The sequence below is a fragment of the Thermobia domestica genome, chromosome 4 (genome assembly GCF_964235325.1).
Source record: "Thermobia domestica chromosome 4, izTheDome1.hap1.1, whole genome shotgun sequence".
Taxonomy (NCBI): Eukaryota; Metazoa; Arthropoda; class Insecta; order Zygentoma; family Lepismatidae; genus Thermobia; species Thermobia domestica.
In genome coordinates, this window is record NC_137457.1 from 328,473,598 (window position 1) to 328,485,027 (window position 11,430).

General features: G+C 37.9%; 1 protein-coding gene across 1 annotated transcript in view; it reads right to left on the reverse strand.

Annotated features, from left to right (window-relative positions):
- Polr2A (RNA polymerase II subunit RpII215) overlaps positions 1 to 6,392 on the reverse strand; it is a 59,367-nt gene extending 52,975 nt beyond the window's left edge. Inside the window, exon 1 of the mRNA XM_081756849.1 lies at positions 6,007 to 6,392. Coding sequence (XP_081612975.1) covers positions 6,007 to 6,087 — 81 coding nt within the window. The 5' untranslated portion in view covers positions 6,088 to 6,392. The remainder of the gene's footprint in view (positions 1 to 6,006) is intronic.
- Between the last annotated feature and the right edge of the window lie 5,038 nt (positions 6,393 to 11,430).

The following is an 11,430-nucleotide window of genomic DNA, read 5'->3' on the forward strand; positions in this document are numbered from 1 at the left end:
GAAAACTAAGGTGACCACATTGAAAGTGACTTTTATCAGATTTTGGACTTCCCTTGGGCGAATTAGATGCTTTCATACAACATTCAATGTTAGACCTATATAAAGTTCTGAATGCACTGAATGAATAAAAAAGCTTAACTTAGCTTGAGATAATTATAACAACAAATTAATGTATGGATTGTGTTTATAGCCTATTTGAAGTAAAATACGCAATTTTATATTTTAGAAAATACTTTCCGGGAATAGTGTGCTCGGCGACGCCGTGGGACGTTATCCCTCATACATTTGACGAGTTTAAGGCCATAGGTGCCTGTACCACCAGTAAATATGTAAAGGCATTAGTAGAGCTAATAGTATTATTTCATACATTAGATGGCAACACAAGTAATCTTCAGTAAAATTTGGCTTCCCAACAACAACAGTTTAGTTCAGTCATCAGTTGCTACTCTTCAAGTAAGCATTCTAAAGAATCAACACCAGCAACAGCGTAAAAATTATTGTCAAATTTAAGAAGCTTAACGCACGGAGTTCCGAAAACTATGTAACCCTACTACTTCAGTGCTGAATTTAAACTTCCGTACTAGTGGAAGTGTCGATGTACAGTAAAGAAAGTTGCATTTTCGGGGAAAACCTGTCATGGAAAAAGTGCTCGGGAAATTAACGCAATTGAACGCACATAGTATCGGAAGTGAACTTCAACAATAAAATCATTTATTTAACGATGGAAAATATTTGCCATATAAGATATTTAGAAACGTTTATTTTATAATACATGAATTATATGTTAGTTTTAAATTAATATATTTGGTATTCATACTGTATTCGGCGAACGTTACTGAGTCTCCTGGAATGATTTGATCTACATTTGTTCATTTGCCCGCCTGTACGACACACATATTACAGGGTACTACTTTCGGTCTTTTAAGTTTAAATTTTCAGGGTACAAGCACGACATACACTAAATTTCCTGCATAGATTTTGGCGGCATACCAACTTAAAATTTTAAAATGGCGGCATTTTCTTTTGAAAATAGCGGGTATCCACGCTACAAAGCGAGATTTTCGGTTTTTGAACCGTTTATTAAAAACATATTTTCAGCGTACACTCACGAGACACTAAATTAGCTGTATATGTATTTTGGCGGCGATCCAACGTAAAATTTCATAATGGCGGCCTTTTTCAACTAGCGTGTATCCACGCTACAGGGTGCAATTTTCGGACTCTTAAGTTGAAATTTTGAGGATAGAAGCAAGAAACATTCTAAATTTGCTGTATAGATTTTGTTGCCGATTCAATATCAAATTTCAAAATGGCGGCAATCTTTTCAAAAAAGTATTGAACAGAAAATTGTTGCAAGTTGCGATAATGACAATCTTAAAATATAAAACACATTTTAAAACTTTTACCCCAAAGGCATGGAAATATTTCGAAAAAAGCCAATTATACCCATGGGCCCAGATGAGTTGGGTTTTTCAAAAATACCCGGGTTTTTTCAAACCCTCGTTTACAACGGCTAAGTATAAGTCATAGTACCGTCTCCAGAGCCGTCGATGGATTACGGAGATACTAAATGCCATCCTAAACTATTTTCAATTCAATCTTGCAAATCACAATTTTGCAGTTTATTACTACCCATACTATGTTTCCTATTGTTTTCGAATCTAATGCTTATTAAATTCATTTTATACACGATTTCGAATTACGAAATCACAACAAAAGAACAAATGCGTTTCGTGTCCGTTGTTTCGCAACTTATTGTATAGACTGTGGAGAAAAAAAAAAAAAAAAAAAAAAAAAAAAAAAAAAAAAAAAAAAAAAAACTTTAAAACATAAAACTCTGCTTGAAACCATCAATTAACTTGGAACTATGTTAGTCAATATAAAAGCTACTTCAAGGACAAAAACTCTTTAAACGGAGTATATGAGATATGTTTCTGCATAGACACTTACCTAGGTATGTGGGTATGACAAAGATATGATAACGTTATGCATAGATTATTCATTACTCTGTGGCTACAGCTACAGCTGTAAATGTTAATTCGTACGTAGATAGGACTAATTTTCTAGTTTTGATTCTAAACAAACAAATTCCTTTCAAAGCTACCATACTTCCTTGCACTTGGTCTGTGCGAGGGACCGTAATATGCCAATACCGTACATTTTGCATTTTTGACAGCTGATCAAAATCGAAATACAGGTCAAAAACTTCTTTCTACACATGTATCAAACATTTTACAAATTCCTTTTATAATCCCATTACTGTACCCACTACGAAACAACTATGAAGAAGTAATTCCTTCTGTATAGAACACTGAGAGCCATTACATAACATACATGCTGTATTTTTTTTTTCCTTTCATAAAATCGTCTCTTAATTTTCATAAAATTCTTATTATATTAGTAGCATTTTTTATGGTAATACTTGGACGAGGGGATTTGTTTCGTAACTGAGTAAACATTTTCGCAGTGGGAGAGAAAGAGAGAGCAGCTGAATATCATGAGAGATGTAGGGCGCCGAAAGTTTAATGAAGTGCATGTAAGTTTCGCAGTGCATACAATGTACAAGACTCCATTTAAGCGAGCTTATAAGATAGTAACCTTACAGTTTTTCTTATTTTCACCGTATTACTTTAATTCAGATTATCCACCTAGAGCATACGTGATATTTATATATTGGTATTTCATAATGACATAATAGCTTTTTCCTATTAACTTTAGTCCTCATGTTGTTCAACTGCATTACTTCTTTCCTTGTCATCCTTGTAGTAAGTTTTGGTGCAGAATATGGAGATACTATTTCGAAAATTTATAGATAAAACCTATAAATTCACAAAGAAAATGTAACACCTAAGCAACTCAATTATTAGCGAATATGGTAGAAATAGTCCAATCAATGCCTGGAACTGCAGCAATACTGTAGAACTACCACAATTACACTGTCTCTGTTGTGTAATGTACCGTACAGGAAATCATACACAATATGAACACTCTCCCAAAGTAGTTTTGGGCCATATTATTGTAAAGAGCGCTCCCCTCAGTACCTTCGCTGTCCTAACGCTCTTGCAAATTGCCTGCTTCCGTTTGCAATGAATTTCCTAAGTTACTTCGCAACAGTGACATCAGGGCCCTAACCACCAGTGCTACCCTCCTCCCGAAATGTTAATAAATATTTCCTCCAGCAAGCACGCCTAATAAAATAGAACATCGCCAATAGCTTAGTGGTTTTTATTGCTCTTACGAGTTTATTGTGCATATAACACAATGTGTATACAGTTCAATGTAATACGGTTATTGCCTTTAAGCTCCGCTCTTGTTAACCTGCGCGTGAGAGATCAAAAATGACAAATAGTTAAAGGCACGGGAAAGCTTAAGATGTTGGCATACACGAAAAACTTAAGTCATTTTATGGTTGCCCCACATTCTCAATATGTACGATATATTTAACCGGAAAGTTGTCCATGTTATTTATTTATTATTATTATTATTTTAGCATGAGAAGTTCTCCCTTCTTTTGTTATGAATGTTCCATGTTCCACCACGATGAGGAGCTCGAAGTGCGGTTCAAAGGAATTTGACGAAGTGTACACTTTATTTTTAGACTTTGAGCGTGCATGCTCAACGTGTGCACTTCGTACTTTTGGACACGGCCAAAATAAACTACAGAGAAGGTCGAGCAGCAAGTACGGATAAAACAAATGGAAATTAACCGCCCAAAGTCGTATGGCTACGCTTTTTCATGCCTCCGCTGAATTACGAAATAAATCCTCCCGTACAACCAACATATTAAAAGAACTAGTTTCTAGTGTAGATTAAGAATATGGGGAGACTTTACTTACAAGTACAATATACCCATTTTAAAAGGAAGTACAATATATAATTAACCTATTTATGCATAGGAGAAAGTCATTTGCAGTTAAATACTTAAAAAACACCAAAAACCATGGTTCATGGTTATTCAACTATAATGGGGAGGCAACATGTAGTGATACGCAACATTGGCTGGTATGAGCTTTTCTCACGATTAAGCTTAATCAATCGCCCTACCCAGTGGACCAGGGGCTTTTGGTGAATCGGATCCCGCGGTCCAAAGGAGGAATAAATAAATAAAAAAAAAAAAAAAAAAAAAAAAAAAAAAAAAATGCAAGCATTGAGGTGGTTCGGATTTCATCTTCAACTGTACTTCATGACTCATATAGCTTTTTATGCTGAAAGCTATACTGTACTTCAACACTCATGAACAGTCGCTTTAATGGTACGTAACTTGCAGCTGCAGCTACTTTAAGTTTGTGAGTATACTACCTGTACGAAGAAACAGCGCAGGAGCCAAAAATACAAGTCTAGAAGACACTACAACTTAATTACTGAAAGAATCGTAATTTTCGAAATATCCCAGCTGGCGGCCCTCAATTTGAACTGAACTCAACCTTGCCCAAACAAAAGAAGATACAAGGCATGTGAATATAGTTTCCACAGCATAAAGAATATGTCCTAACTACATAAATTTGCGACAAGGTTCTAGAACACAGGTCCCCCTTCCCATTTAGCTGTAATAAGGACAGAAAACAACGTGCCCTGCGAGGCTCTAACCCGCCTTCACTCGCTTACGCTTGCTCGGCAATACAATTTGAATTAAATATTAAACGTTGGTATAGAAATGAACCAGGGGGGATCTGTGTTCTAGAACCTTCCCTAAATTTGCTCCTTTAACAGTATACTTTATGCAGCTTAAGTGGAATACCACCCACTAAACACTATTTATGATAAATCTCTCTCCTAAAGTAATGGAAAGTTGGTCATAAAATGATTCTTTTTTAATCTACTAGGAGCTGGTTCTTCCCACGGTAGGGTACAAGTAATGACAAAAGGGCATAATTGGATTTGGGGTGGGGGCAGAATTTTCTGGTTAAGATTCGTACTTTCTTGATATGCTTTCTGTACTTTTTGTTGGTCCAGGTTTGCTTAATTAAGTACTGGCCTCTCAAATCCGAAGCTATCCCTGCCAAAAGATTTCCACTCGCCCGTGAGTACGTAAGCTTTCATACGAACGTGCAAGGATCATTCTTACACTTCATAAATCCAAGATATACATTAGCATTTATCAAACGGAAACTTTAAGAATATGGTAATAGTTAAGAACAGCTACTTCTCATCTCCCGTGCACGAGGATACATCTTACTGTTGCGCTACCTACAGAAATGATTCTATATCATGTATAAGTGGTAATAGAACACACAACAAACCCAGATCATGTTGTATTCACACTCCAACATGGAGTGAGAATACAGAGTGATCTGCGTTTCATATGAGTTCTATTACCATTTGTACACCAAATAGAATCATTATTCTACGTAGTGCAACAGTAAGAAGTATCCACGTGCACAGAACATGCGATATAAGTTTTCAAATCCCCCCCCCCCCACAGGCGTACCCCCACACACATAATCATACACTAAGTACAAGGGCACATTATTATTCCCATACGATATAAAAAGCAGATATTCCTAGAAAAAACACCCTAAGTACAAGGGCAAGAATTCACTCTATTACCTACTTTTTAACATCCTAGATAGTCAATGAATAATTCCTGAAAGTATGACGTTCCTCGTCCTTCCCTAAACGGGAAGTACGGCTCCTTAACTATAACCAAGAATATGATTGCAATACAACACAAAAACAGTCCAGAGAAATATTATGCATACAAATTTTGCACTGAACTACAAAGCTGTTATCTCCAATAAGAAAATCGGAATATAAACAATATGTTTGTGTGTAGAGACGCACAATTATTGAAACGTGTTCGAAATAGCTACTACTACAGAGTTACAAGCATATAGAATATATACTTAAAAAAACAAACAAATATATGTAGATAAAAACATTTCATTCTATCAAAATGGATTCTTCCAACCTGCTTCCCTTGAAAGCGTCCGGACTCGGTTATAACACTGTAATATATTAATTTATTCACATTTTGGCATACACACACACACTTATATATTAACTTACAATTTCATCTGGACTCAATATTCCGAACTGCACACGTTTAACAGTTCGCAAAGGCGCCTTAGAATCATTGCACAACGCCATCTTGGCGTTTCTGCTCTGATCTTGTTCTCCTTGGGTTCACGTTAACTTATACACTGTCCAACTTCAATACTTTAATGTGATTGGTTACTCACTATCAACCATCCTCTCCACGAATTCCAAAAGATTGCGCAATACTACAAACTGGATTGTAATAAAACACAATATTGTCACTGTTGGGATAAGTTACATGTTATTAAATATAAAAACGTTCTCTTAATAGTAAATTATATATCACTTCCTCAAATTACAACACAGAGGCCACTATGGTCACACTATCGTACGTCAAATTGTTCTGTTTCCTCATTGGCATAAAATTTCCAGTGTTGCCAAACACCTCTGAAGAAAATAGGCAAGATGGCATTCAGAAATAAGCTTTATTACGCAAAAAATTGCTAGATTTTGTACTGCTAACCTATAACCCACATTGTAGAATTCAAACCTCTTTTTGTGCGTAGGATTATGAGTTATAGTAAAAGGGCATCTCCACCGAATGCATTGTTGACTCCCTACTTTCTTGACCGGTGAGTACCAAGGTCGATATGGGTATGTAGAGAACCTCTAAGCTCCATGGGCGCCCGAAGAGTAGGGCAGGTGGGACCCGGGCCCCACTGGCTCACGAAAATATATACGTAATATAGAAAACCATGTATATTAAATACCAGAAATGCCAGACATAGTATAGCAACCATGGAAATGGGCTCCGGGACGCAGACAAGGTTGGACGACGACTAGCCTGGACACTTAATTTTGGTCGCTCCCGACAAGGTTGGACGACGACAAGCTTGGACACTTCTCAATTTAGACTCTTGCGCCAGACTCGAACGAATTCCTGAGGTGTCCAAGCTTGTCGTGGTCGATCCGGCAAGCCTGGACACATCTCATTTTGGGTCGTTGACGACAAGGTTGGACGACGACAAGCCTGGACACATTCCTGGAGTGTCCAAGCTTGTCGTGGTCGATCCCGACAAGCCTGGACACATCTCATTTTGGGTCGCTGACGACAAGGTTGGCCAACGACAAGCCTGGACACATTCCTGAAGGTGTCCAGGCTTGTCGGGATTGACCCCGAGATGCTTTGACATATCTCATTTTGGGTCGCTGACGACAAGGTTGGCCAACGACAAGCTTGGACACAAAAAGTGTCCAGGCTTGTCGTTGTCCAACCTCGTCGTCGTTCAACCTTGGCGTGGTCCCTGGGCCCCAACCTAGAAAATTCTCTTCGGGCGCCCCTGCTAAGTTCTGTAGACCACGAATACGTTGGTCTTGATGTCCCAAAGTGAGATGTGTTCGAACAGGAGTTGAATAACCTATCAACGATCCCGATAATGTTGTAGTCACTTCTTCAGTCACCGTGCGCAACTGGACAGGCTTTCGGTGGAGATCTTTGGGTCTATACTCATCTCCTGTTTTGCCGCATACTACCCATATCACAGAGATTCGGCAAGAACCTTACAAGAAATGACGAGAACTGGCTCAGAAGTACGGGTTGTTTAATTGTGGGAGCGCTTATCTTCGGTAACTGACGAGCCTCTCGGGCATTGTGGGTGAAGACATATTAGGCCGCGCCTCCATTGCTTCCCAATGCGATTACGAATGCGAATGCGAATTTCCCAGCACGTGCAAATAAATTGGAGTGCCTCGACTAGTTCCAACCTGCGAATTGCGAAAACCGATGAAAAGATGCGAATGCGAACGATCCCAACATGCTAGGATTGTTCGTCCGAATTCGTGCGAATGGAAAATCGTCTGCAGAGAAATTGAGCGCTACGTGAGAGAAGAAGGTTTGTTTCGCGTGAAAGCAGACGACGTTGCGAGGTGCGGAGATAAAAATAAAAATAAAAATGAAAATAGATGTTGATGCTTTAATAAATTGTGTTTTTGATAAAGTTCCATTGCGGATCCAAGCTCACCCAGATTACCACAAACGACACGTCGTGAACAAATTATGGGCAGATGTAAGTAAAGCACTTGGAGTGGAAGATATGTATAATTTTCTTTGTTTCCTCTTTAAAATATGAAGATTTAATTAATACACGAACCGCAACTTTTTATTCAATTTATATTTCCTCTTTGTTCCTCAAATAATGATTTTACGAATACATGTATTCATTGACTAATATGTTTGAAATAGCAAAAATGGGGTTTTTACTCATGGAATTTTTTTTTAGAAAGTTGGTTGATTTTGCAATCTCTAATTTTTTTAGTTAATGTATTTTAAGTGAAAATAGCGGTTACCACAGAAGCATAATAATAACAGGAGAAACAATCACTCTATTTTGCACACAAAAAATTAATAGATATTATTATTATTATTATTATTATTATTATTATTATTATTATTATTATTATTATTATTATTATTATTATTATTATTATTATTATTGCTCTGAAAACTTTAACATATGAATTTTCATGCAAAAATATTTCACATTGAAGGTTTGAAAGAGACATTGCAACTTGATTCGCATTCAAAAAACTTCGGCTGTAGTAGAGGCACATGAATTCGCAGTTCGCATTCGCATTCGCGTTCGCAGTCGCATTCGGATGGAATGGAGGCGCGGCCTTAGTTTCCGTATATACAAACCCTGGTGTCACATTTGAACATTTGAAGACAATCTAGCATAATTGACGTCCGGTCGTTTAGAGGGGCTGATTGTGACACTGATCACTACCTGGTAGTAGCGATAATACGGGAGAGATTATCGTTGAATAAAGGTAATATTCAATGTCCGAAAACGGAGAGATTTAATTTAAAGAAATTAGAAGAGAGCCAGGTAAGAGAGGAATACCAGATTGAAGTTTCGAATAGATTCGCGGTTTTAGAAGACTCGGAGTGCACTAGTGTTGAGGATACTTGGATTGAAATTAGAGATAGCATTAAAAGCTCAGCAATAGAAAAATTGGGACACGCGGAAATACGTAGGAACAAACCATGGTTCGACCAAGAATGCATTAAACTAGCAGAGAAGAGAAAACAGGCAAAATTACGGTGGCTACAAAATCCGAATGAAACAACTACACAAAATTTCGCAGATATCAGGCGGGAAACTTCCAAAACTTTTAGAACAAAGAAACGGGATTTTTTGAAAGCTAAAATTAAGGAACTTGAAGATAATAGTAAAAATAAAAATATTCGGGACATGTATAAGGGGATCAGCGAATTTAAGAAAGGCTATCAACCTCGTGCTTATATATTAAAGAAATCTGACGGAACAGTTCTCACCGATACGGATAGCCTCTTAAATAGATGGAAGGATTTCTTTGACGATTTGCTTAACACGCAACCAAAAACTAATGTGCGTGGAGAAAAGGAGATACACACCGCAGAACCGTATATTCCAGAACCCAATCGAATAGAAGTGGAAGCCGCTATAAAGAAATTGAAGAAACACAAATCTCCGGGTGTAGATGAAATTCCGGCTGAGTTAATTTTAGCTGGAGGCGAAAAATTGTGGAACAAGATGCACAAACTCATTCTCCTTATCTGGAACAAGGAAGAATTGCCACAAGAGTGGAAAGAATCAATCATTGTTCCAATTCACAAGAAAGGCGACAAAACTGACTGTAATAATTATCGAGGCATTTCTCTTCTGTCAACATCCTATAAAATCCTTTCAAATATTCTGTTAGCAAGATTGACCCCATACGCAGATGAAATTATTGGAGATTATCAGTGCGGATTTAGACGAAATCGATCAACTATCGACCAAATATTTACCATTCGCCAAATACTCGAAAAGAAGTGGGAATACAATACCCCGGTACATCAACTATTTATTGATTTTAGAAAGGCTTACAACTCGGTTAGGAGAGAAACATTATACAACGTTCTTACAGAACTTGGAATACCGAGAAAGCTAATTAGATTAATTAAGATATGTTTAAGTAAATCCCAAAGTAAAGTCCGGGTAGGAAAATTTTTGTCCACGAGCTTCCACGTCGAAAATGGCCTGAAACAAGGAGATGCGTTGTCGCCATTATTATTTAACTTTGTGCTGGAATACGCCATAAGGAAAATCAAAGATAGCAACCAGGGCCTAGAGTTGAACGGCATTCACCAGGTTATGGCATATGCTGATGATGTAAATTTAATAGGGGATGATAGGAGAACAGTAGAAATAAATGCAGAGATCTTACTAAACGCTTGCAGGGACATGGGTTTAGAAGTAAATGCAGAGAAAACTAAATACATGGAAGTGCGTCGGGACCGTAATACGGCAAATTGTGGAGGCGTTAAAATATTAAATAATGCTTTTGATAAAGTGGATACTTTCAAATATTTAGGATCAATATTAACAGACGAAAATCATATTCACGAAGAAATTAAATGTCGACTAAAAGCAGGGAATTCGTGTTACTATTCCGTTCAAAATCTCTTGTCGTCGCGAATTCTGTCGAGGAATTTGAAGCTTAAAATATATAAAACGATAATCATGCCTGTTGTTCTGTATGGTTGTGAAACATGGTCGCTTACTCTGAGGGAAGAACATAGACTGAAAGTATTTGAGAACAGGATCCTGAGAAGAATATTCGGACCCAAGAGGAACGAGAATGGGGAATGGCGGAAGCTTCATAACGAGGAACTACATAGTTTATACGGTTTACCCAACATTGTTAGGGTCGTCAAGTCTAGGAGGCTTAGGTGGGCAGGTCATGTAGCTAGAATGGAAGAAAGTAGAAACGCTTTCAAAGTCTTGACTGGTAGACCCATAGGAAAACGACCATTAGGAAGACCTAGGCGCAGATGGGAGGACAATATTAAGAGGGATCTCGCAGAGATAGGAATACAAAGTAGAAACTGGATGCAATTAGCTAAGGATAGAAGTCAGTGGAGCGCTTTTGTGAACGCGGCACTGAACCTCCGGGTTCCATAGGCCATAGAGTTAGTTAGTTAGTTAGTTGGTGTCACATTTGAAGTTGTTCCATGGACTATTTCGACCCATGCGTCAGTTGAGCTTGATTTCGGTTCAGTCGGAATCCATTCTTGGGCTTAGTTGTGATATCCAGCATGCCCGTAGCTAGGTATGCATGCCCGTAGCATAAAGTGAGCCGGTATGAGCTGGTTATGCATCCGAAAGTTTGAAAATGGCCGGAATGTCGTACCGGTCAAAATAACTTATCTAAATTGTAATTTACCAGCAGAAAAAAAAAAACAGATTTTGCACATAGAAATAAGTACTACGTTAGCATTGACTCCACAAATACGTTTGTACAGTCCGCAGCAAAAAACTCTGCAACATGAGCATGTAAGTTTATTGTGAAACAACGAAGTCTTTTGCTCCAAAATAAGTGTGCAGGGGAGGACGCCGAAGTTTTTTCCTGGCGTGATTCGTGTCACTTAGA